Consider the following 26,594-nt stretch of genomic DNA (forward strand, 5'->3'; position numbering starts at 1 on the left):
AACACTGTGATGGTTTAACACATAGATATCTTTGTGCTTCCATGATGCATTCCTAAAAATAAAGTCTTAGAGGTGGAGTTATTGAGTCATATGGTACACCTATTTTTATCGTTTCGGCAAGTATCGCCAATTTGCTCTCCTAAAACGTTGTATTAATTTATACTCCTAGCCTCAGTGAATGAGCCTGTCCGTTTCCTTCCAATGTTGCCAACCATAGGCATTTTTACTTAATATACAGCAATTTCATAGGAATAAAATGGCCTCAGGTTGTTTTAATATGTGCTTTTTTTATATAACTAATGAAACTGAACATTTTCTGTCGTATGTTTATTAACAGTGGGCCATGGTAGGACCGTGAAACCAGACAGACTTCACTTTAATTCCCATTTCTGGCGTTTAGCATCTGTGTGACCATGGGTAATTACTGTATCTCTCCAAGCCCCAGCTGCCTCTCTAAAATAGATATCTAGAATATAAATGCTCAGAGATATGTGTCTATTAAATTTTAATCCAAGGTGCCTTATAGGAGGCTGGTAGCAGGTCATGCTCCCTCCAAAAGCATCTGAGAGAGTCCTTTGACTACACTTAATCATCACTGCTCATGAAAAATCTTGACTATATTTCTTAATCTGACTGCTTAAAGTAATTTGGTAATTTAAGCTACTAAAACAAGGGTGATGAAGATAAGAGCTTACACTTTAAGTGCTTCCTGTGTGCTACTGTACTCTTTCTACATTTACCAAACCATTTAAATCCTCACCACAGACCTCCAACACAGGTACTGTGATAATTTTCATTTCATAGAGGAGGAAACAGAAACAGAAATGTCAAGTAAGGTGTCAAAAGTCACATAGCCAGTTAATGGAGAAGACTGGGGGCTAACCCAGGTGATCTGGCTCCCTCTTCTGCACTTTAAAAAAATAAATAAATTTATTTATTTGGCTGCATTGGGTCTTCATTGCAGCTCGCGGGCTTTCTCTAGTTGCGGCGAGTGGGGGCTACTCTTCAATGAGGTGTCCGGGCTCTAGGCACACAGAATGTAGCACGCAGGCTCAGCAGTTGTGGCGCACGGGCTTAGCTGCTCTGCGGCATGTGGGATCTTCCCGGACCAGGGCTCGAACCCGTGTCCCCTGCATTGGCAGGCAGATTCTTAAGTACTGCACCACCAGGGAAGCCCCCTCTTCTGCATTTTTAACAACCACGATGGTGGTTGAATAAAGCATGAGCCATTCATATGCTTATTAGCTATACAGATTTCTGCTTCCTTGATTTAAATTTTCTGTTAGGTTGAATTGTCTTTTCCATATTGATCAAAAAAAAAACACTTTTATATTAGTGCTGGCATCTATTTGTTTTATGCTGCAAGTATTTTTTACCAACCTATCCTTTGTCTTTTAATCTTCTATGGAAATTTTTGTTTTCACCATGACATCTTAAATCTTTCTTCCTTTATCATTCCTGTTTTTCAGTTTGTTTATGTAGCACTTCCCATTATTTTAATAGTTTTATTTACGGAACTATAAATAAACAAATATTTATTTATTTTGTTTCAAGCATTTGACCTTTAATTCACCTTGAAATAGTTACTGTGTTTGGTGTAACATGCCGATGCATTTTTCCCTGATGGATAAGCGACCAACTTACCTCAGAATCACTTATATAGTGATCACTTAGTTTATCCTCTCAATGACTTCATGTTTCAAGTTTATCATATATTAAATTTCTCAATTAGTCTTTTTTTCATGTCCTTCAGTATAGTTCAGAAATTCCTCACATAGTTAAGCATTATAGCATTTTTTTGTTTCCTGTTATACTCTTTAATTTTTTTTTTAGGTTTTTCAGATTTTTTTTTTTAGGTTTTTCTTTAGGTTTTTAAGATTTCTATTGGGTATGGGCACTGGTTTTCATTTTCTTAATTTTGATATTGTTTATATATAACTGACCTTTTTTTATTCTAATACAGTGTCTATTAATTTTCTTTATATTTACAGATATTATCAGCTAGTACTTGCAAATAATGTGTTTCCTTCATTCAAATATCATTTATTTCTCTTACATTTTTGCATTGGCTGGATCTGACCTAAAAGGTTTAATTTTAATAGTTAATTCATAAGTATATAAGCTCATTAAATTCTTGCAACAATCCTAGCAGTAGAAACTACTGTTATTTTCATTTTAAAAATGAGGAACTAGAGCAGCTTCCCTGGTGGTCCAGTGATTAAGACTCCAGGCTTCCACTGCAGAGGGTGTGGGTTCCACCCCTGGTCGGGGAAGTTCCACATGCCACGAGGTGTGCCCAAAAAAAAAAAAAAATGAGACACTAGAATAACTATCTCTAGTGTTTCAGCAGTAAGTCTTAATGTTTGTGATACTTCTGATAGATATCATTCATCATGTTAAGGCACTGCTCATCATTTACTAATTTATTAGACTATTTTTTCATAATCAAGAATGGATGTTAAATTTTATCAAGTATACCTTCTACATCTATTGAGATTGTCAAGGTGTTTTTTTTTCTTAACTCAATAATATAAATTACACAATTAGATTTCCTAATGTGTTCAATCTTACTGATGTTCCATGAAAGGTATATAATTTGCTTTTTTTTTTAAATGTGTTTTTTTTAATATCAGAATTATTTTAGTCTCAGGGAATGATTTCACACATTTTCCATTTTCTTTTATGTTCTCAATAAACTTCAATAACATTTAAGAATTGCCTGTGCAGTTAAGGTTTCAAAACTCATGTTCATTAAATGATTGAAATGTGTTATTTTCTTATTCGGGGGAGGGGAGTATGCAGGGAGAAAAGGGTGGAGTTATTTGATAACTGTTTCTGATACTTCCATCATTAATGATTTTCACTAAACAGTGCATTTAATACCTGATATTCAAGTTCCTCTAATTATATTTTTAAAGATAATTTCCTTGATATTTTTATACATTAATTTCTTCAAATGGGGTACTGTATTATATTTTTAGTTAACTTGGGGAGATTTTTATACCTTTACAATACCTAAGTCTTCCCAAGGTATGTCTCTATATTTATTAACGTTTTCTCTCATACTTAGTAAAATTCAGTTATGTTCTTCATAGCAATCCCCATATTTCTTGTTGTTCACTCATTCTTAATAGCATATGTTTTCCCTTTCTTTCATTAGCCTTGTAAATGGCTTGCCTGTATCACTGGTTTTGGGGGGAACTAATACTTGGATTGATCAAATACACTGTTTAAATACTTTCTATGTAATTGCTCGTTTATTAATCTTCATAAATTTCTTTATAATTTTCTCAGTTTTCTTTATTTTAGTTCGTTTTGTTGAGATGTTTAATTGATTTTCAACCTTGTTGTTCAATTATAAAACCATTCACGTAACTTCCCTGGTGGTCCAGTGGTAAAGACACTGTGCTTCCACTGCAGGGGGTACAAGTTCGATCCCTGGTCAGGAAACTAAGATCCTACAGGCCCTGTGGTGCAGCCAAAAAAAACTTCCTCTGAATAACACTTTTGGCCCTTACCCATAGTTTTTATATATTGTATTTCATTGTTAGTTACTAAGAAGTTTATAGTTGCAGTTTTGGTATCTACATTAGCTACCTGAGATTTTTTTTCTACCAAGGGTTTTGATACTTGTTTCATTTTTGTTATTTATTTCTCTGTGCTGTGATCACAGTACAGGTTCTGCCTTTTTGAAATCTATTGAAGCGTTTTGGACCCACAACATAATCAACAATTAAACAAGTTAAGTGGGTATGTGAACAGAATATTTTATGTATTTATGTGTGTGTCTACCCATACATATGTTGGACAAAGCTTACGGCTGATTCTCTAGTCTAAGAACCACCATTTTAGTTTGTTTAAAATTCACCTGAGAACTTGCTAAAAAAATAAAAACAAAAGAGATTCCAGGGTTTCATCATCAGAAATTTAGTAGCTGTGGAATCATGTGCAAGGACTTTCGCTATTAGCATACACTTCATGGAACTTGGAATTTCAAAGACTTGGCACTTTAAAACATCACTTCAAAGCTTTGTTTTTTGTTTGATTTTTAAAAGCTAGATAGATAATATACGTTATTTTTCTGCGATTCCAATTTTGTAATTTTTCTGGTCTTTCAAATATTATATATATATGTATGTATATACATACGCACACACACATTTCCATGGGAAGTCATTCACAAAAAGTTCCTGTCTTTATAACTTTATTGATAATCAAATTATTTTGTAACTCATAAAATAGCCTCCTCTGTATGTTTCTCACTTACCTTTTATTTACATTTATGTGTTACACTTTTGTTCATCCATTTTAGTATTGCCATGTTTGAGGTGTCTCATCTAGAAGAAGCACTTAGATTTTACTCTTTCACTCATTATGAGAGGTTTTTCCATTTAATAGAAAAGTTTAACCCAGTCAACGTTTACCATCAGGTAAAATCAGGATAAGCTCAGATTTATACTTTCTATCTTCCCGTTATAGGACAGTAGAGGAATCCCACTAGTCATTCTTCTTTCTCCCTTGGCCTGTCGTAACCAAATATCATCCACCTTCTACACCAGTTATGGTTCATGATAATTCCAGCATATTCATGGCACCCTTTGCTGGTTTCCAAGGCCAACAGAAAAATGTGCCTTATCTTCCTTTACTTCAATGAACATGTTGGACCAGGATTAGATGAGGGAGAGAGTTGAATGTTTGTGTCCAAAAATCACCATTTTGCCCTGTTAAATTTTGTATTTGGTTATACATCCATAAACATTTATGTAAAGTAAAATAAATATTATATATTTCAATGGCCAAAATTTCAGCATTAACTTAAAAAAATATGATTAAGAATGTCCAGTACAATGTGCAAAATCCATCATAGGTGAGAGTTGGGCAAATACTTAATTGGAAATGCAAATGAAGATGTGCATGGACATTTATTTGGTACAGCAATTATAGAAAATTTATCCCATAAAGCTAATTAAGTGAGGCTGTTATTGGTGCACCTAGTTACCGTGCACTGGCTTCACAGAGAAAGCTAAGGGCTGCATGAAGGCCTGTGCTTCTGATATAAATTCACATATGCATGTTGGCACAGCTTACACAAGAGGACTCAAATTTGTTTCAAAATGTAGGACCTGGGCTTCCCTGGTGGCGCAGCGGTTGAGAGTCCGCCTGCCGATGCAGGGGACACGGGTTCGTGCCCCGGTCCAGGAAGATCCCACATGCCGCGGAGCGGCTAGGCCCATGAGCCATGGCCGCTGAGCCTGCGCGTCCGGAGCCTGTGCTCTGCAACGGGAGAGGCCACAACAGTGAGAGGCCCGAGTACCGGAAAAAAAAAAAAAAAAAAAAATAGGACCTCATCAAATTGAGATGACTTCTCCATAGATAGTAGGAAATAACAACAAACAGATGCTTTTCCTATTTTACAGAAAGCTGATTTTCAAAGTCTTCCAAAATTGACCCATTAGATAATTAATTCTAGGAGGGTAAACACATGTTTAAATAAGAAGGATGAGAAGAACTTAGCCAGATTTTCACCACAAAATCAAGATCACTTAATTGAGAATAGCAATGAAAAATAAATCTACTGAACTGGATAATTATTAGGAGACAATGTCAATGTTGGGAATGTTTTAAAACTAAAACATTCCTACTGTTTTCCAATGTATATTTACTATATTATTGATTAGAAGATTTTTGGAAGAATGTGGAAATGTACAAATATTAAAAGTTTTCAGGACTTCCCTGGTGGTACAGTGGTTAAGACTCCACACTTCCACTGCAGAGGGCACAGGTTAGATCCCTGGTGGGGGAAGTTCCCTGTGGTGCGGCCAAAGAAAAAATTTTTTTTCAGATTATAATCCAATCCAACTGCAATTTTCTACTGCTTTTAATCATGAGTAAAAAGTTTTGCATATCTATATAATCATTCTAAAAAACTGTTTTTTAAAAAGTTGAACAGAAATGAAATCTATGGAAGGATGGCTCACTGTCCTGTATTTTTTCAATTCTGATGTATATCTGAGCACATGTATATGCTTTGAACAATTCACCACCATTAATAAATATACTGATTTTAGAATATGAATTTTAAGGGAGCCAAGAGTCGTCCAATATATTCACCCTGATTAAAAGATATAGTGAATTCAGAACAGGCTCTTTATTTAACAGGCTGAAATGCACTTAGCACATTACCATTTCGAGAGAGTAAAAGTTGAAGTACTTCCAATACTTTACACTTAGACGTTTTAAAATGTAGTTTGCATTTTCTCTGAAAGTGTAAATCAAGTTTTAGTTATGACTTGATTAAAGAAAACATGTTCTCACAAAAATTACGCACACTCTAAGAAATACAATTTTTGTTTTTAAATACGAAACAAGGTATTATAGGACACTGTTCCATATCCTATAGAGGTAATAGTGAAGTACCAACGAATCTATTTTTATGACTAAAAATATTAAAAAAGCAGGGAAATAAATCCTTTTCCTAAGAGGCATAGAACACAGAATTGAAGGGTTTTCTCTCTGATGCTTTTTTTCTGGAGTTAAAACCAATTCCTCCAGGAAGTCTTCCTCCCCTATAATTGCTTCACACAGGAGCCAAGCTTTCTTCCTAGTTAACTGCTCTGTTATATCCATGCCAAAGCCTGCAGATAATCCCCCCTCACAGAACAGGCCCCAAACTCTCTCTACCCCTCCTGAGCTGCACTCTCCAGCCTCCCTGTTCACACTGAGAGCTAGGCACCAAGGTTGCTCTTTGCTTCCAGAATGTGGCCTCTCCTTTACCCTGCTGTTTCTCTGCTCATGCTTTCCCCTCTGCTTGGAATGACCTTCATTCTTCACCTCACCCAGCAGTCCCTATCAACACCATACTCCTTCCTGGCCAGCTCAGACTCCCCACTTTCTAAAGTCTTCCCAAAGTTAAATTCAGCCCTCCCACCTTGCATTTTCCTGTTCCTTTTATAGGGCACCTAACATTTTCAGTCATCTCACAGGCATCTCCCATGAAATGCAAGTCTTTACTTAACTCTGTATCCCACCTGCCCCCCTGCCCCCCACCTCCACTGCACTGAGCCCAGTGGCTGCACAAAACAGATCTTGGTTATGGCTTTTGGCACAATATTTACTTAACAGCTACTCACTATGGCAGCACAGCATCCTCTTAGGATGGGTCTGATATGAGACTGCCTAATTCAAACCCAGCCTCCCGTACTTACCAGCTACAGGTCTTTCTTTGCCTCAGTTTCCTCGTTTGTAGATGGTCATAATAATAAAGCATGCCTCACTAGGCTGTCATAGAATTAATGATGGTAAGTGCACAGCACAGGGCTCTAGGTAAGTATTGCTCAATAGACATTAAATAAAGAAAAAACCTAGACCTAAATACATTTTAAAATATACCCTCTAAATCACAAGTTAGAATTATTTTAAAATAATTATAAATATAAACAAAATTTATAAATATAAATACTATAGATATAAGTAATATAATTTTTTTTAAAAATCAAATGATCAATGAAATAACAAACAAAATTTGCCTGTTACAGATACTGAGGGTTATGGCCTTTTTTTCTATCACATTTATATCTACACTTTAGGTAGGGAATCATTTCATTTGGAGAAGGTATGTTGCGGGTGTATCGGGAAGAGCCCACACAGATCTTATGTAAGATCTGATCACTTTCCCAATCTACTGGTCAAAGCATCAGAAATAAATATGAACTGAAACAGCCATGCTGAACAACAACTACTGAAATGTCTTATTCAGCTCAACATCCCTGGGCCCCCAAAGTCCCTAAGGGGAAACATGGCTCAGGCCACACTGCCTTTACACAGTGGAGACCTTTCAGATCTGGGCTTATTTCTCCACGTGCTACATTTATATTAGAAACAAGCAGTATAAACCAAGTCAAACACTCCCTGGCTGGAAACCTCCCTGTGGTTTCCCATCACCACTAAGAAAGAGCCAAAGTCCTTCTAACTTTCAGGTTGTCAGCGTCCTACAAGGTCCTCTTCCACGCCACCCTATCCCCTATTCTTTCCTATCTCACATTTGCTATTCTCTACTCACTCTATTCCAACCACATTGCTCTGCTATTTTTGGAATTTGACAGTCAAGGCCTGGCCTTGGAACCTTTGAACTTGAAGATTTCCTGCCTGGAAGAGTTTCCCCAGATATCCTCCTGGTTTGGTTTTCTCCCCTCCCTTACTTACTTAAGTTCTCAGTCAAATGTTCCCTTTCCAGTGAGGTAATCGCTGCCTGAACCACGGAAAATTGCATCCCTTCCCCACACACATCCTCTTGGAGGCCCCTCCCCCTGCTTCATTTTCTACATAGCACTTTTCACCATCTAACCTACTGTGCATTGCTTTTTTTTTTTTTTTTTTCTGGTTTGTATATTGCCTCCTGCACTCAAAAGATAAGTTCCAGGAGAGGACATAGCTTCACTGCGATCATTGTTAGAACATTACCACCTAAAACAATTCTTGGCACACACTGAACACTTGATAAATATTTATCAAATGAATGCTTAGATTGTGGGGCAGCTTATCAGCAACCTGAAAAATTAAGGGGGCTAATGGGCTTGCCTGCATTGAAACAAAGTCTTTCACAAATCCCTCTATCTTGTATTTTGAAGGATATAGTTTGAAAGCTCTATTAATTTAGGTCAATGGTTCTCCACTCCACCGGGAGTGACTCTGCCCCCTTCAGAGCACCGGGCGATGTTGCAAGACATCTTTGGTTATCACAACAGTGATGGGTGGATAGGTGCTACTGGCATCTAGTGGGTAGAGGTCAGGGATGCTGCTAAACTTCATACAGTGCATAGGACAGTCCCCGCAGCAGAGAATGATCCGTCCAACAATGTCAGGAGTGCTGAGGTTGAGAAAACCTAAACCTGATTTAGCCAGAGGTAATTTCTTAGATCTAACTCCACAGCGTATAGCGATTGTACATTCCTTGGGAGGGAGGAAAGAAAGTCAGTCAACTTGTTGGTATTCTAGGAAGACCAAACACACAAAATGTTTACATGCGAAACAGAGGGAGGTTAATAAAGATACGAAGTGGCGTTCACCCAGCAAGGAATCAAACATGCTACTAAGGATTTATCTATAAAACAAGAGGAGAAATGTCCAAAAAAAATAAATGTTAGAGAGAAAGGACACTAAATTCTAATGGAGAGCTTTGGTTCCTTGTCCCTTTAGACCTCTTTAAAATTGTGCGCCATGTTCTTGTTACATGTATGCTTTTAGGAATAACTGACAAAGTTGTAATAAAAAAAAAAAAAAGGAGGGAAATCCCACATCACCATCTCCTCTCTGAGAGCCGGCGTGGCTTGCTGCTGGTGGCTCAGAACATTCGGCAGCAGCCAGCTCTGCAAGGGAGCAGCTGCTCCACCATGCTCTTCAAGTAACATCAGGGATATGAGAACTTGGGGAGAAATTAACCAAGCAATCAAAAAGATAAGAGATATTGAGAGGTGCAGCGTTTCCCCCTCTGTAAACACCATGTGAGCTAGTCTAATCTCATGGATAAATTACAGACTGCTCCAGCCACAAAAATGCACTAAGAGCTTTGGGAAAATAAGTCTTTGGGAAGAAAGAAATAAAGCCTTCCTCACTGATAAACGCCGTTACAACTCTACCACACATTGTATGAATGGCTGGATGAAAAACTGAAATTTTCTCCTCTAGAAGAGTACATTTGGCATAAACATAAATGCCCAATTAATAGGTGAATTCAGATCCCAGCTTTCTACCTCTGCCCATGTAAAGACATTGTATGATGCTCTGAATTTTATAGGGTATTTTATTTTCATTCAGCTCTTAGCTCACTCTGACACATTGCCTTTTAAGGGGACTACCAAAACAGCACTCTTTTTCCAAGAGAGGCTCTCTGCTTTTTCCCACAAAGCACTTTTGGAGACTGAAAACAAACGGGACTACTAAAAAGACAAACAGAATTTTTGAGAGAATGGTCTTTAGTGGAATTGAGAACAACTATGCAGTTACCAGCAAGTAATCTTTGAAGAAATGGGCAGTAAGGAAGCAATGAAGAAAAACATGGATGTTTTTCATTCACCAATGGAAAATCAGTCATAGATATGTATTCCCTGAAACAAAAGAGAAACTCCTATCTTAAGATGGAAAGACTGAGCGTGGATTGAAAGACCGGTCAAAATGTTTTGGTTGGTTAGATCAATACGCAATTGACACACAGAGAAAATTATGTGACTTTACATCTGAAACTACTGAAAGTACTGGAGAAGGATAAGGAATAAAACAGCTGTTTCCTGCTATAGCTGGGAGGATTCCCCCCCCCGCCCCCAGATTGACAAAGATAAAGCAACTCTAGACCATAGAAACTTGTCAACTGTAAAATGACTCACACACTGTGTATTAACGAAGGTAACTTACAGACAGCAAGGGAATGGCAACTTTCCCAAGAAAATCAGGGGGTTTATCTCCATCTTCATCAAACACAGTCACTTCCAAAACATCATGAATATCTTTAACGGGACTGAAACAAGAAACACACCATGCGTTAGATACAAAAACACAAAAGTGAAGTCTGTTCCATGAAGATCTGAAAACACGGTTTCACTAATTAAATCTGTATGTCCTCAGAGTATAAAAGTACCATTTAATTAAATTCCAAAAATTAAATCAAACTGACTATTCCCAAACCTTCCATCAGAGAAGATTCAGACATCCATATGGAAAAAAAAGTCAACTTTTTTACTATGACATTTTCCATGTATATGTGTACTCAAGGGCAGAACTGTTAAAGAAACAGGATAAAGAAAGAGAACAGGGGACAGAATAAGGAGGACAGTGATTTCAAAGTAGCTTCCAAATGAGAAGAACAAAAATCAGATTTACTTTACTTTAAACTAATGAAGAATTCCCTAAAAAAAAAAAAAAAGGTCAAAATCACTATTTGCCGAGATCCCTAGATAGCATCCTATTGTTGAAACACAGAGTACTAAAAGTCTCATGCATATTTACATACTTATAAACAGTTTTTATGTTGACCGGAAGCCAGACATTGGCTACAATGAAACACGGAGCCATGGTCATTGGCAGGGTGTTGACCAAACCAGAGACTTGCATATGGCAATTTGCAAACCTGCTTAGCACAGTTAATCCTCTTCTCATAGATCCTTGGGAAGTTTCTGCTTGGGAACCACCAATTCCATTCAATACGAACTATATTCTTTCAGTTATAAGCACAGACAGAGCATTTCTTCAGTGTTGTGAGGCCAGGGTACCACCATTTCACCCAAATTCTAAAAGGGGCCTCCCCCTTGATGGCCAGACGCCTTGGAATCTAAAGCAAACTAGGAATATACCCAGCCTCCTAAATGCCTGAGTCTGAAAAGTGAACATCACTACGGAGCAGGTCATTCAGAGAATCTGGAATATAAGGGGACTTTGGGAGTCCTTGAGGAATTGCAGATAATCTATATGTTCCAAAAGACTCTGGCAGGATACAAGCCTTCAGATATTAAAATAATGTTGTACCATATAAGCTCCTTGAATTAAAGACAGGTCTACATTTGTAATTTCCTTTAACCCAGGAATGAAGTAGTCTGGATTTATGGAAGCTTCCTTCTACTCACAGATTAATTTAGTCACTAAAAGACCTACTTTACAAATGCCTCTCCTATAACACTCCCTTGCAGTTCCAAATGGTCTCTTCTATTATTAACACTATACTCTATAAAATGAAAGCATAAAAGGTTTTCAGAAAAAGACAAACAATAAACTTCACTCTTTGCCCATAAAAATGGACAGAAAGGTCCACTCAAGAACCCCAGACTGCCCCAAACATATCAGGGATAATTGGTCTCTGAGTTCAAGCTGCTCTTTGATATTCCAGGGGCTAAAGTACTTACAATGTAAAAACTTTGTTCCACTCAGGGTTGAGGTTTTTGTAAATGGTATGTGTCTGAAGTCGGTCATTTCCCAACTCCAACAAGCAAAAGGGATCGCTCTTCCCTGCAAAGAGAACACAGACGTGGGTCAGAGACAAAGGAATCTCCTTGGTCAGAGGCAAGTGAATCTCAAAAGTGACAGAGGCAAAGTGAACAAAAGTCATGCACTTTTTTTCCAATTATTATTATTTTTTTAAATTTTATATTGCAGTATAGTTGATTTACAATGCTGTGTTAGTTTCAGGTGTACAGCAAAGTGATTCAGTTATACATATATCTATATCTATTCTTTTTCCGATTCTTTTCCCATTTAGGTTACGATAGAATACTGAGTAGAGTTCCCTGTACTATACAGTAGGTCCTTGTTGATTGTATATTTTATGTATAGTAGTGTGTATATGTTAATCCCAAACTCCTAATTTATCCCTCACCCCACCTTTCCCCTTTGGTAACTGTAAATTTGTTTTCTAAATCTATGAGTCTGTTTCTGTTTTGTAAATAAGTTCATTTGTATCATTTTTTAGATTCCACATATTGTAACAATAAAATTGGGCTTGCTGATAGAGAACAGACTTGTGGTTGCCAAGGGGGAGGGGATGTGAGGGAGGGATGGATTGGGAGTTTGGGGTTAGCAGATGCAAACTATTAGATATAGAATGGATAAACAACAAAGTCCTACTGTATATTCAATACCCTGTGATAAACCATAATGAAAAAGAATATGAAAAAGAATGTGTATATATATATATGTATAACCATCACTTTGCTGTACAGCAGAAATTAACACAGCACTGTAAATCAACTACACTTCAATTAAAAAAAAAATTGTGCTTGCTAAAAGATTGGACGTGAGCCTCTCTTGTTAGCAAGCCGTGTAAGCCCTGTGTGGGAATTGGGGAGGTGGACAGACATATAGGTGTCAGCACACTTATTGGACTGGGACTGACACACAACCCAGATGCAGCCTTGAGAGCAATGGTAACACTGGTTTCACAAGAGCAGGTGTCAATGTGGCATGTTAGAGAGTCCAAGTTTGTGTTTTGTTTCAAAACAGAAGCACATCTCTGTTTCCTTCCTAAATTCTCTTTGAGCCAATATAATTCTTTTTTCTTGTTTTGGCCACATTGTGTCTTAGCTGCGGCACGCGGGGTCTTCGTTGAGGCATGCGGGATCTTCTGTTGCAGCACGCAGGCTCTTTGCTGTGGCACGTGGGCTTCTCTCTAGTTGCGGTGTGCGGGTTTTCTCCCTCTAGTCACGGCGCACAGGCTCTTTGCTGTGGCACGCGGGCTTCTCTCTAGTTGTGGTGTGCGGGTTTTCTCCCTCTAGTTGTGGCACTCAGGCTCCAGAGCGCACGGGCTCTATAGTTTGCAGCACACGGGCTCTCTCGTTGAGCCACACGAGCTCAGTAGTTGTGGCGCACGGGCTTAGTTGCCTCGCGGCATGGGGGATCCTAGTTCCCCGACCAGGGATCGAACCCGCATCCCCTGCATTGGAAGGGGGCTTCTTTACCACTGGACCACCAGGGAAGGCCCTGAATGGATATAATTACTCGTCTACGACTGGAAGTCTATGATAACTTACATGCTTCTACGAGGTGATAAGAGAAATGAGAAAAAGTGTAACCATGGGTTTAGGAGTTAAAACTCTGCTCTGGAGTGAGTGGCCACACACACATATGATCTTATATATTTAGTAAATGGTGAGAATACACATGGGACATTTTTGGTGCTCAGACACATGTAGAAGTCTAATTTCATAAGGTTAAGTTCAAAGTTTTTATCTTAAAAAATAATGAAGCTTAACCTTTACTTCTCCCATCTCACCTCCTCTTCTTCCACCCTACCTCACACAGCCTCCAAAAGAAAAAAATAAAAAGATTAAAAAATCCTGAATCCAAAGGGGCACACAGAAAGCTACCGCATAAGAAGTCTCTCCCCTTCTGTTGGGATTGGCAGAGGGATCCAGAGTTGAAACCGTCAGGGTCTTTAACGTTCGCAGGACGTGAACACACGGCCTACCTCTGCGCACACTGGCACTTTACAAAGTGGTGTGTACTAAATTAATTGGGAGCAAAAGGACAGACATGCCTCCAACAAATGGCCAAGGAATCCCAGACCAGGGCCTAACTCAGACAGTGCTCAGGCCACTTGACCTACTGGCCTACCATTCAGGTCACTGAACCTACATCTAATTCACTTAATAACCGGGAGCTCTGAAGTACTGCAAGTCATTAGAGAGACACATGTGCAGGAGCCAGCATGAAGATGATATTTCAAAAAAGGAAGAAAAGAAGAGCAGCTGCATGGCTAAGAGTCAGTGTTAAACAGGAGATTCCATTCAGCTGACTAGTGGCCTGGACACTTAGATGCCTGGCCAAAGCTTTTAAGTCAAGGCTATTATCTCAGTGGCCAGCAGACAGTGATCGAGCCATGGACACAGATGAATGCGTTGGGGTCGTCACTTACAAATAATGGAAATGATCCCTGTCTAAATTTAGCAGAAAAGGAATTTATTAAAATAATAGCAAGCAGCTCTCAGGATCAGACCACAGATTGGAGAATCAGGCTGGAAAAATCACTGGAGACCAAAGAATGCTGAGGCACAGAACCTCAGTCAATCTCTCACCCCAGGAAAAGTCTGGCATGGCCTCTGCTTCCCAGGAAAACTGGCCCCACCAACACTTCCGACCCCAGCCCCTAAATGTAGCTGCTTCTAATATGAATTCTCCACTCCCGCTTCTTTGCCTCACTTGATGTAGATGTAAAGGGATCGCCCCTGCCTAGCAAATCCTCATGCCCTAACTTCCAGGGCTCAGAAAGGGAGTACATATTGGCTTTCCACCACATGAAAGTGGCTCTGAGACCTTCCCCAAAACATTCGATGAGAAGCACCCCAAACCTAGAAGGGGTTTCAGATGTTGGGCAGCCCAAATCAAACACACACACAAATCCATCTGCATCTGTAAAGAGTCTTGCTTCTTTAAGACATTTTACTCAGCCATCAAAAAGTGAAAAAATGCCATTTGCAGCAACATGGATGGACCTAGAGATTATCATACTAAGTGAACTGAGTCAGATAGAGAAAGACAAATATCACATGATATCATTTACTTACGGAATCTAAAAAAAAAAAGGATACATTTTGTAATTTTGTTTCTAGTTGTGGCCTCTTCTTTTCTGCCTAGATAAATTCCTTTAGCATTTGTTGTAAAGCTGGTTCAAAAGAATTTGATACAAATGAACTTATTTGCCACATATAAATAGACTCACCAACATAGAAAACTTCGGTTACTTACACAGTTACCAAAGGGGATGGAGGTGGGGAGATAAATTCGGAATTTGGGATTACCACACTACTATATAAAACAGATAAACAACAAGGACCTACTGGATAGCACAGGAACTATATTCCATAGCTCATAATAACCTATAATGGAAAAGAATCTGATTCACATGTGTATAACTGAATCACTCTGCTGTGCACTTGAAACTAACTCAACACTGTATATTCACTACACTTCAATTTTTTTAAAAAGGCAGTGTAAGTCTGGGACTGTGTTTCACGGGGCACAGGGTAGGGGTTGGGTGACAGTGCAAAAGGTCATGACATCTCTCGAGTAACATGAAAAGAACATGAACATGAAAGAACACACATGTTCTCATCCTCAACCCAAGCTGAAAGCACTACTTAACCGTTTGTCAGACTGTTGGGAGGTGTCAGGGCTGCTCCTCCAGAGACACTGACATGCCATCCCACCAGCACTTGCTCGGGGGGAACCGTCTGACGCTTGTAATGAAAGCCCGGGGGCTCCTCCACAGGGACGTGGAGAGGGTCCGGGCCTGTACCTGCACAGGTGGGCTGAGCCCTGCCTACCCCACCCCTCTCCAGCACACTCTTCCGCTATCCCAGCTAATAAGGAACAGCCTTCCTTCCAGGAACTGGGAACTTCAGTTGTGTGTCTCCAAGGAACACACTGCGCCGACTCTCTGAAGATAATTCCGTCAAAGCTCATTAAAATGCTGCATTTATTAATATGACAGTATAAACAGGCAGAGAGGAGGAAGAAGAAGCGAAGACATTAACACATTTATAGAGTAATGTATATACACTTTAGGATTGATTTCTTGCCCTTCAAAGATTCCAGATAGACAGGGACTTTCAAAAAAAATTTAAATGATGAGTATTTTTATTCAATCATGATAAAACGATCTCCCATCACAAATGTTTCCCAAGAGTGCCAAGCAAACAGTACCAGACAAAGTGACATATATACACTTGGGTCTGCACTTTTGCTCTTTGCTCCACCTGTTTTTACAGGTAAAACATCTAGATGACCTCTTCTACATCCAGATGCCGTGTCACCTTGACACGGCTACACCACTGGTGATTCCGATTCACAGTGGGGTGGTGTTTCAGCGCCTTGCTCTCAATAGCCTTTGCTATTTTTGAACAGCATGTTAAAATTCATTTGTATTCCTTGAATGGCAAGTGGAGGTTCCTCGTTTAAATAATTTTACCTTTATATTAGTTACAGAAGTTGAATGACAAGCAATAAAAGTATTTTAGAGGTCAAATCATTCATCCAACAAATATTTATTAAGCGCCCATTCTGCTCTTGGCACTGAACCAGGCCGGCCCCAATGTACACAGACCACCAAGTCATTACCTTCAAGGAACTCTCATAATAATTATGATTTTCAGCAAATGTCACCTTTCCAGTGAAAACTTCGCTCACACCCTCTGCCAGAGGGCTAAGCTGTTCCCCTCTGTGATCTCCAACTGTATATTTTCCTTGCCCCTTTTCCACTGCACACCTGTACATCTCTGTTCTGTATTTAGCCCTGTATTTCATTGAAGGGGCCCATTGCAGGCACAACCAAGGTATGCGTGCCCCTCTCATGCCCTGTGAAGAGTGTCCTGGCCCAGTGACAGAAGGCAGCAGGGGACTTTGGGCTCTGCTGATGGGTGTTGGCTGGAGGGAGCCAGGCTCCTCCCACTCTGTGCAAAAAACGATGCTTCATGCAGGTTCTCCTTTAATCTTCACGTCCATTCTATGAGGTAAGGTATGTCTGTGCCATTTTGCAGGTGAGGAAACTAAAGTTCAGAGACATTTAAGTTGGTTGGTTAAAGTCCAGAAAGATTTCACAGTGGAGGTGAATTCTAAGCAAGGTTTAGGAGGAGACTGATTCGGTTAAAAGAAATGGGTAGGTCCTTGCTGAGGAGATAGGGACAGATCGGAGCCTAACATTCATTAAGTAGATGGATAGATAGATAATAGATAGACAGATACAGATATCGATACATATATATGCATATATACAGCTAAAGAGTGGTGATCAGGAAATATAAGATATGGGTGGATAAAGGAAGAGACTGGCTGGAAGCCTGGAAGGCCATGACTGGTGCCGTTTTTAAAAATTTTATTTCTTTTTACTTATCAAGCAGCCAGGAGCCACCAAAGACTGTCAACACAAGGGGCAAGACTTTCTAGAGGAAGGTAATTCCTGAAGCTAACTGTGGAGCATTATAGCTCAGGCTAGGGGCGGATGTGGGAGTGGGGACAACAGCCACTCCAGACTTCATTTCCAAAATCTCTCCCTTCAATTCTTGCCCCCAACCGTCTGTTGATAAACCTTACTTTTGCATATTGGAGCCAATTCTAGTGTTCATCCTGAAAATCTGTGTTCTCTGACAACTTATCCCACACCATCCATCCTGATCTATCTCCTATTTCCTAACCTTTATCAAGTTGGCGTGTCTGTGCCCCACCCCTGACCAGCACATAGAGGTACGGGGCTCAGTCATGCTTCCTAACTCTGCGTGTGGAATGGCTTCTTCCTGCAATGCTCTTTCAAGCCCTGCTCCTCTCCAAAAAAAAAAAAAAAAAAAAAAAAACAGGACCAACTAACCTCCGAGGCCTAGTTCAAGATGCATCATCTGCATGGAACTTTCTCTGCCACCTTAAACTCCAGGGAGCTCCCCACTCAGTCTCCTATGATCATTAGTTTGGGCATCATAATGCCACACCGTATGATGTACCTGCTCCTCCCTTCAACAAATAATTTATGGTTTCCTAAAATGTGGAAAGTACTGTGCTGGGCTGTGAGACGGATTTTAAAGAAAGAGAAAACACTGATCTCTATTCCTTCTGGACCTAACTTTCAAGTATCTCCTGCCTTCCCGAGTGGGTTGCAAGCATCTTTAATCCAAACAATGGCCTCGGTGGCATCCTGCAGATGAAGACGGATCGCTTCACCGCGGCAGACATCCAGAGCTGGGGACAGACAGGTCTCACTTAGGACTGTGAGGTCTGCAAAGGAAGAGGACACTATTGCTGAAATGTTTTTTAACTACATTTCTGATGTTGTAATATTCTAGCACCAACAAGAACTGATGACATGAGAATTTTTCCTTCCTCTAATTCCATTCCCCTGTCACCGCTCAAGCTCCATAAAGCACCATCATCCGCTGAATCTGCCTAACATCTCCCCATTTTCAGTCTTGCACCCCCAAAATCCCTGCTCTTTGCAGCCACCAGAATAAACTTGTATTTAAGTTCATATCGGATCATATCAGTTCCCTACTTAAAAATGTCTCTAATTTCTTCACCTGGACGCCATGTTCCTATATAATCCGGTCCCACCTAATAACAATAGCCTCCTTGCCCCTAAGGGTCTCCTTGCTCTGTTCTCCAGTTCCACTTGCTTTTCTGCATGTCTTGGGAAAGCCCTGCAGGCTTTGGAACATGCTGTTCCCTCATTTGAAAACTTCTTTTCCTTCAGCTCTACTGTGCTAATCCCTCCTTATCCCTGACACCTCAGCTAAAACACCACTTCCTGCAGGAACACCAGTCAGGTGTCCCTTTAATGAACCTGGACACCTGTTCTTGACCTTGACAGTATCACTGTCTTTAGATGCCACTGGGTTAGCAGTCATTCCATGTGAAGGCAGGGACCAATTCCTCTCCCCCACCATGTCACCAGGACCCACCACAGGCTCACACACAGAGGAGGTATGCTGGCTGAGTAAATGAAGAGCGTACTAAGATGCCAGCCAGTAAGATCAGTTGTTAATCAATGAACTGAACTCATTCACTCACAAGGTACCAGGTAAGCTCCAAACTGCTAAATCTTCGATAAACTCCCAAACTTTACATCAACTAGAGTTCATGTTCCTTGGCAGACCGCTAAAGCAGACGGCCTGCCAGGGCAGATTTGTATCGTTTTTTACGTGTTTTTAAAAAGTTGTTCTTGACTTGGGCTCATCTAGCCATGAGGTTCTCATGAAAATTAAGAGCACTGAATCACTATGGTTGAGCTTCCTAGAAATTCAATTACAGTCAACCCTTTGAAAAGGGGGCATCTTTAAGAGGGGACATATTGCTATGAATATAGCTTCAAACAGCAGACAATGAAAACAAACTAGAAAATGGACATGTGACTTAAAATTCCCAATGAACAACAACCATAGGACTATTTTATTTCTCTTTCGATACAAGCAGTCTTATGTTTCAATAAAACCCAAAACAACAGAAAACAAAGCTAGTGTTATAATTTACAGAAACTACTCAAACGTCAGTATTACAGCATATGGCTGGAAGATCTCTACACTATAATATGGTATCTAACTGCAGTATTTTGGTCAACAGTTTCTCAAAACAGCACTTTTATATACAACAAAAAATTGAGCTCATAAAAGCATTTTATATCGATAAAACTATTATCCATATTATCAAAATGTGAATACAAGCACTAAACTGGTTTAAGTAAGAGAATTTTCCTACCATGAAGCATGTTTTTTCTTCACTTTTATCAGGCAATAGAAACAGAAACAAAAAGAAACAAACATCATAGAGTGGTAACTATAGATTTCTAAAAGTGGTTGAAAAGCTAAAAGTGATTAGCAATGCTGATATTTCCAACATTATTTAAAATTAGAGAAATCATAAACAAAATACCAAGAAGACAATAACCTGTGAAATTCCCCAGGTCAACTCTACTCTAAAAAAATAAATTTAATAAAGAATGGGAATAGCATTTATTGAGCATGTAATATGTGTCAGGTATGCTCATTTAGGTTTTAATTTAACTCTCAAAATACCCATGAGAAGCTGGAGGCTTAAGTGGACCCAAGGCTGGTACACATCTGTTTCTATACATCTTCTATACCGTAATACATGGGGATTAAAATGAAAGGCAGCTACCATAAAAATTAAGAGCAAATAAAATGGGGAATAATTTTCATTTTCAGTGAATAAATTATTGAGCTGAAGATTAATTTACCCAAAGCATGAGTTTCAGTCTCTTGGAAAGGGATCATGTACTTAATGAATGAATGGAGAACTTTACCAGTCATGGGAGAGCAACCCTGCGTGTGGAACAGAGAGCTCCTCCTAATGGCATTGCCAAGGAACCACTCAACTAAAAATGCCACCCAATTTTGAGCAAGGTCCTCATTCACATCAATGATACTCACTGCCCCCTAGAGAAGGAAGAGTGAAGTGATCACAAGCTCCCTACAGGTAGGTGTGTCAGATCTGTAGTAGATGCTCAATGAACATTTCTTGTAGATCACTAGATCTACCCACCAAGGTGACTTTTCTTAAATTAAGACAAACTCAAAAAGCATTTGGAAAACTACACTGGGCTCCCTGAAAAGAAGTATGGAGTTCTTGAATTAAATGTCTTTGTTCTCCTGGATCAGGCACTGTTATGGCTCCTGACATGCTTATTTATCACATAAGACTACTTCCCCATAACCCATATTTTTTGTTTGAAAACATAGTCTTTTCCATTCCTCTGATAAAGATTCTCTAATTACAAGATTCTGTTAACTTGGTAGTTGTCTTACTCACATTGGAAACAGAGAAAGGGTCCAAGTGACAATCTTACAGCCAAGAAGTCAAAAAAATCCCGATATATTTGGAAAATTTTTGTGTTTTATGGGTGGGTTTTGTATGGCAAAAAGTAACAAAAAATCGCAATGATAAAAAGACCCCTGGAGAACAGTAACTCCAAATTGTGAGGAAAGATGGTTATTTCCAGTTTTGTTCCTTCGTTGCCTCCTGATAATTCCCCAGCTTCTCATCATGACATAGAGCGTATTATGACAGGAACATGAAAAATTAAGATGGGATTGTGCTATACCAAAAGAAGGGCTGTTGAGACCCACACCCTATTATGCTATGTTGTTAGAACACTTACTATCATCCTATATGGAGGTGGGCTTGCAATGCTGTTCTCCTTGCTCTTTTGCCACTGCTGGCATGACGAGGTAAAGAAAACTCTCCTAAGCTTCTATCGCCCCTATTTTATGTCAGAATACTTAATGGCTAGGGTCATCTTGGTGGTGTTAACACGGTGGAGGAATAAATTGGAGGAAGACTAAAGAATAACCCATCCTGCCACTGGAAGATTCGTTAAGGAGAAGGGTGTTAATATATAAGAACTCTTTTAGAACAAAATTAATATACAGAAAGCTTAATTAGTAGGGAGGAAGATGTGTGAAACCCACACTTTGATTCTAAGAATATAAGAGAAGGATCACTGACTAAGTGCTGAATTTTGGCAGGTGCGTTATGCAAATAGAGGCCGTGATGGTTTCAGTACTGATACACGGAAGGAGCCCCTCCGTCGTACAATTCTGGAAGCTTCCCCACAATATTCTATCAATTATAACAAGGCTATCCAGAACATTTCTCCGTGTATGCGCTGAACACAGTAAATACTTTCCTACTCTTCACTGGTGGATCTCCCAATAGGTAAGATAAGCATTGCCATTTGTACTGAAATACAATTCTGATCAGAAAATATTTCAGTTCCCTATTTTTCTGTTTACCTATTATCTACTTGATTACCTTTTTATAGCCTATGAGACAAACTGCATTGTTTTTGTTTGGTTTTTATTGCTTTCTTCTCAAAACAGCTGAGTTCTAAGACTAGTGGCAGCTGAGTGAAGTATGTTGCTCTCATTAAACATTACCAACAGCTGTGTTCACCTTGAGTTTCAAAGTACAATTTATCATCTGTTTTGTGAATCAAGGCTATGGCCTTGTTTACTACAGAAGCACTGACATCAGGCAGGATAACCTATTACTTAAAAATTTTAGGTTACATTGGACACAAGGTGTTTGTGAGACAAATGCTTTAATAAAAATATCTGACAGGCTTTTCTATTAGAATAACTGTGTATGGCTATCCATATCTCATATTGGCTGTAGAGAACATTAAAATATCTTTCACCAATTTTAGACTGCAAGAGAAGTTAATTACCTCCGATTCTTTAAAATAAAAAGTCTTCTCACTTATATACAAACAAATGTCAGATACACACACAAAAATGCCAAGCTATATATAAATTTAAATTTATTAATTCTAGGGTAGGTTCAATCACACAATAAAATAGCATATTTAGAAAAGAATGAATTAGTTTCAAAAATAATAAATTGTCTTTTCTACACACTAGAACACTGAAGCCTTTATCTTTTATAAATATCTTAATATTGGTAACATATCTAGATTTAGGTTATTAATATCTTATAACATTTGGAAAGCTACACTAATTGTTTTCTTTATATAAAAAAGTTAAGGGCTTCCCTGGTGGCACAGTGGTTGGGAGCCCGCCTGCCGATGCAGGGGACGTGGGTTCATGCCCCGGTCCAGGAGGATCCCACATGCCCCGGAGCGGCTGGGCCCGTGGGCCATGGCCGCTGAGCCTGCGCGTCCGGAGCCTCTGCTCCGCAACGGGAGAGGCCACGGCGGTGAGAGGCCCGTGTACCGCAAAAAAAAAAAAAAAAGTTAAATTTTTAATTACAAAGAAGTTCACCTTAGTGCCTGTATATATATAATCTATATATATGATATATATTATTCCAATATTCTAAAGTACTAGCAAAGTAATGAGGATTCAACGTCCCCCAAGTTTAATTTATTTTTACAGCTACATAATCATAACATCAATAACCACTCATGAGGAATATCCACCTAACTTTGATCCGATTAGCATAAGTGACTGATATTTTCTTTTTCTAATTGCTACTTGCAAATATATAGATAACTTTAAAACTGGCAAACCACTGATCGCAGGGCTGCCAAGTGCTTTCATTTCTCCTCTAGGACAAAAGCTCCCTGCACTCTGCAAACCGTAACCTTCACCTCCATATGGACCACTGCCAAGATCTGCTCCCATGGACTTTTGTTTTATCAGAGTCCCTGAATCTAAGTTGAAGCATCAGTTATTATGGTTATTTGGTATTGTTTTCAAGAAACAAACAATTACAGAAAAAAAAAAACCCACAAAACTATCATGAAAAAAAGTAGGGATGTTGGAATGTTCCCTTTTGCACTGTCTAAAACGACCACCATTCTTTGAGAATGTGCCTGGTTATTCAGAGTAAATGCAGTTCTTTTTAATTTGCAGGAGTGAATACTTTGTTCCCTGAGCAAGTGCAATGAAACACTCAGTTATAAGGCAAGGCTGACTGGAAAATGCTGGGTATAATGCTGGTTATTCTTTAAATGTTTCCGGCACTGGCAATGATGAGTACCTCTTCTGATCCATGATCAAGTGAAGCTGGCATTTTTTTTTCTGCATAATCAAGTGAATTGGTAACAATAATAACAGTAATAATGTATGAGTCGCCACTATATGATATGATCGCTAACATCTCGGAGGCATTAATTACATCTCTACTGCTACCTCACAGCAACCTGAATCCACTTCTTTTTTCACATAGAAAAGTTACTTTACAACTCTCTGGACTAGGTCCACTTTGTTGCCCTAAAGCAACACCTTGGTTTGGAAGAGACTGGATGAGGCTACCAACCTATAAAGAACATTAGACTGTGAAATTTGATTCTAAGAATAAAGATCGATATGGTCTAAAGACATGCTTAGCTAATGACAAGTATCTTTGTTTCAATTCAGAAGAGTGATGATTTTCTCATAAATAATACAGATATAGTAAAACACCAGGGCATTTAGCTAAATCGCTTAGCATTATTTGGCTTCTAACCACTGCTTTTTGTTCATGGAATCCTCAGGTACTCACCACCTTCATCCACTCCAAAACTATCTACTGAATATCTTGAAGATAAAGAAAATGACAAAATGGTAGCATTTTGCCCCAAAATTATTCTCCTGAAAAGTGGGTTTTGCCTTATCATCTGATCTTTATAAAAAACTTCCATTTTCCAGGTTTCTCTCCGATACACTTTAATAGTCAAAGTACTCTTTGGAGAACTCACATTGGCCTGAAACAACCTCCATCAATACTAGTTTTGGGGGTGTTTTATGGAAGTCACCTGATAGGAAGCATAAACTAAGGTAAGTTTTTAAAAAGTATTTCCACATATGGATGTAGTTGTACACAAGCCTTTTAAAAAAACGTTTAATGCATTTCAATTAGTTCCTGGCGAACACAAAATACACAACTACAGAAAGAATATTTGAAAATACTGCTTGAAAGCATAAATGAGTTCTTGGCACCTGAGACATCAACAATCACAGATTCAAACAGTGTTGTATCTAAACACTGAGATGGAAGTAAAACACAATTTGCTCTGGAAAACTGGTCGATAACTCTACCTGTGCTTTAGTGATGAAAAAACTACTGTCAAAGGCACATGAAACGTCTGAATTAAGCATTTTCATAAACTGTAAGTTTCAGAAGGAAAATTTCTAAATCAATCTAAGACTATATAAACATTTGCAAGTAAACTGATGAATATTACAAGTCATTACTGAAGTATTTCATCCACAACCCTGAGAATTTATATATTCATATTGGCTGAAAAAGCATTTTTGGATATTCTCACTAGGCATTTCCTTAAAGTTGAGATCACCTTATTTGGGGGGCTTATAGAGTAGTGATTTCCATTGGTTCATTTTTTGAAGGAGGTTGAGGAGAACTCTATTTTTTTAAGCTAAGTTCATATATCCCATCATTTTTGTAATATAAAGTGCTTCTAATTAACATTCTCTTTTCCAGAGTTTGAGCTACCTCAAACTCAGAAGTTCAGAGGTTACACAAATATAGAGTAGACCACATTCTAAAATTGATATAACAACAACAAAAATGCACCACTGCATTAACAGATAGATCCATGTTGTGTAATAGTCTTCATATTCATCAATTTACTTGGTAAATAGCATCTGTCATATAGGTGCTTAAATTGTTAGTCAGTACAAGGGGGTAATTCGGCAATGAGTGGAGAGGCATCCTCTGATCAGACACTGGAACGTTTGGATTACCCTCCTCCACAGTCAAGCATAATTCAGCACAAAGCATGTCAGTTCCAGCCTCTGTCTATAAGTTCCAGGTAGTGAAGCACCGAGAGAGATTTTGTACATAACAATGGCAATGGCAAAGTGGTTCCATGGCCAAGACCTTGGCTACTGTTACAGAGAAGTGCCAGCCAGCCAGATTTAGGACCCATGTACTGTACCCTGTGAAGAATAAAACACTGTCTGCACACAGCGCTGCAAGAAGTCAAATCTGCCTTCTGAGGTCCTATAGAAAAGCTTGACCAAATACTCAACAAATAAAGAAGTCACGACGTGAATCATCCACAAATATCTTTGAAAGCTAATGGACGAGCACATTATCTAATCGTAGGAAAATTACTTGAAAAAGATAATTTTGCGAAAAATGTGAAGTGAGAGAACTTGTTGTCTGCACCTTTTTTTCTTCTGTGACTCTGACTGAAAGAGTATGACTGCTCTGTACATGCTTCTACTTAGTAAAACATTTCACTCTGCCACCGGATCACTTCAAAGCAGGAAATAAACAAAAATGAATAAAAAGATGAAAATTTTCTATACCTGAGAAATCTGCTGCTAAGAGATCTACCGCCTTTAAAACCTTCACTTGTAAAATGCCGACGTCCTTCATATTTTTCAGGGAGTTCCGTAAGCTCTGGGGGGGGAGAAAAGTAGATCACAAATGAACATAGCTTTCTAATATACTGTTTAATGCCAAAAAGTCCCTATAGGAAGTACCTTCTAGATTTATCATCATCTTTCTCATGCAATGCTAAGAAAAGTTCCAATGTGCATTGCATCAGTCAACAGGAAACTTAGGCATTTGCAGCAACCAGATTAAAAGTGACTGAGAATTAATTAACTCCCCTTTCAAAATAAACAAATTACAAAGCACATGCAATCTACTTTTAACATCACCCCCTGGCGATAGTACAGACATCCCACCGGGAAAATGGGTGTAGAACTACATTCATTCTCTTTTCCCCCTTTCTCTTTAATGAAACTTTTAAATCATCCGAAAAGGCAACATTATTCTGACCTAGTTAGAACAAACTTTATGGATATCAGAGGACTAAACTTGGACCCTCCGTAGATACTTATTACTACCAGAAAGAGAGTAGGGATGGAAATGGAATGAATTTTCTAGTCCATGTTACAGCCAGCTCATTAGAGACTGAGCATCTAGTACTGCTCTGTAATCACATTTACTTTCATTTTTAGTTTGCATGTGCCAAAGCTCTAATATATCTACTGATAATTCTTAAGCATGTATAGAAATATTTAGATGTCTAAGCACATTGCCTTCTTTAGAAATTGTGCATGAGATAAGAGGTAAGCAAATAAATGCTCTTTGCATGCCTCCAAAACACGTTTGCTGAAAAAGATGCTGCTTTCAGACCTTTAGAT

The 26,594-nt window shown here is 38.9% G+C and overlaps 1 protein-coding gene across 3 annotated transcripts in view; it reads right to left on the bottom strand.

The window, feature by feature from the left end:
* Window positions 1-26,594, bottom strand: part of MCTP2 (multiple C2 and transmembrane domain containing 2) — a 190,683-nt gene that overhangs the window by 90,429 nt on the left and 73,660 nt on the right. For all 3 annotated transcript variants that reach the window (XM_060170522.1, XM_060170520.1, XM_060170519.1), the window contains 3 exons: window positions 25,749-25,842; window positions 11,889-11,991; window positions 10,408-10,510 (listed from right to left, as the gene is read on the bottom strand). In XM_060170522.1, coding sequence (XP_060026505.1) covers window positions 10,408-10,510; window positions 11,889-11,991; window positions 25,749-25,842 — 300 coding nt within the window. The remainder of the gene's footprint in view (window positions 1-10,407; window positions 10,511-11,888; window positions 11,992-25,748; window positions 25,843-26,594) is intronic.

This window comes from Lagenorhynchus albirostris, chromosome 1, assembly GCF_949774975.1.
Source record: "Lagenorhynchus albirostris chromosome 1, mLagAlb1.1, whole genome shotgun sequence".
In the NCBI taxonomy this organism is placed as follows: Eukaryota; Metazoa; Chordata; class Mammalia; order Artiodactyla; family Delphinidae; genus Lagenorhynchus; species Lagenorhynchus albirostris.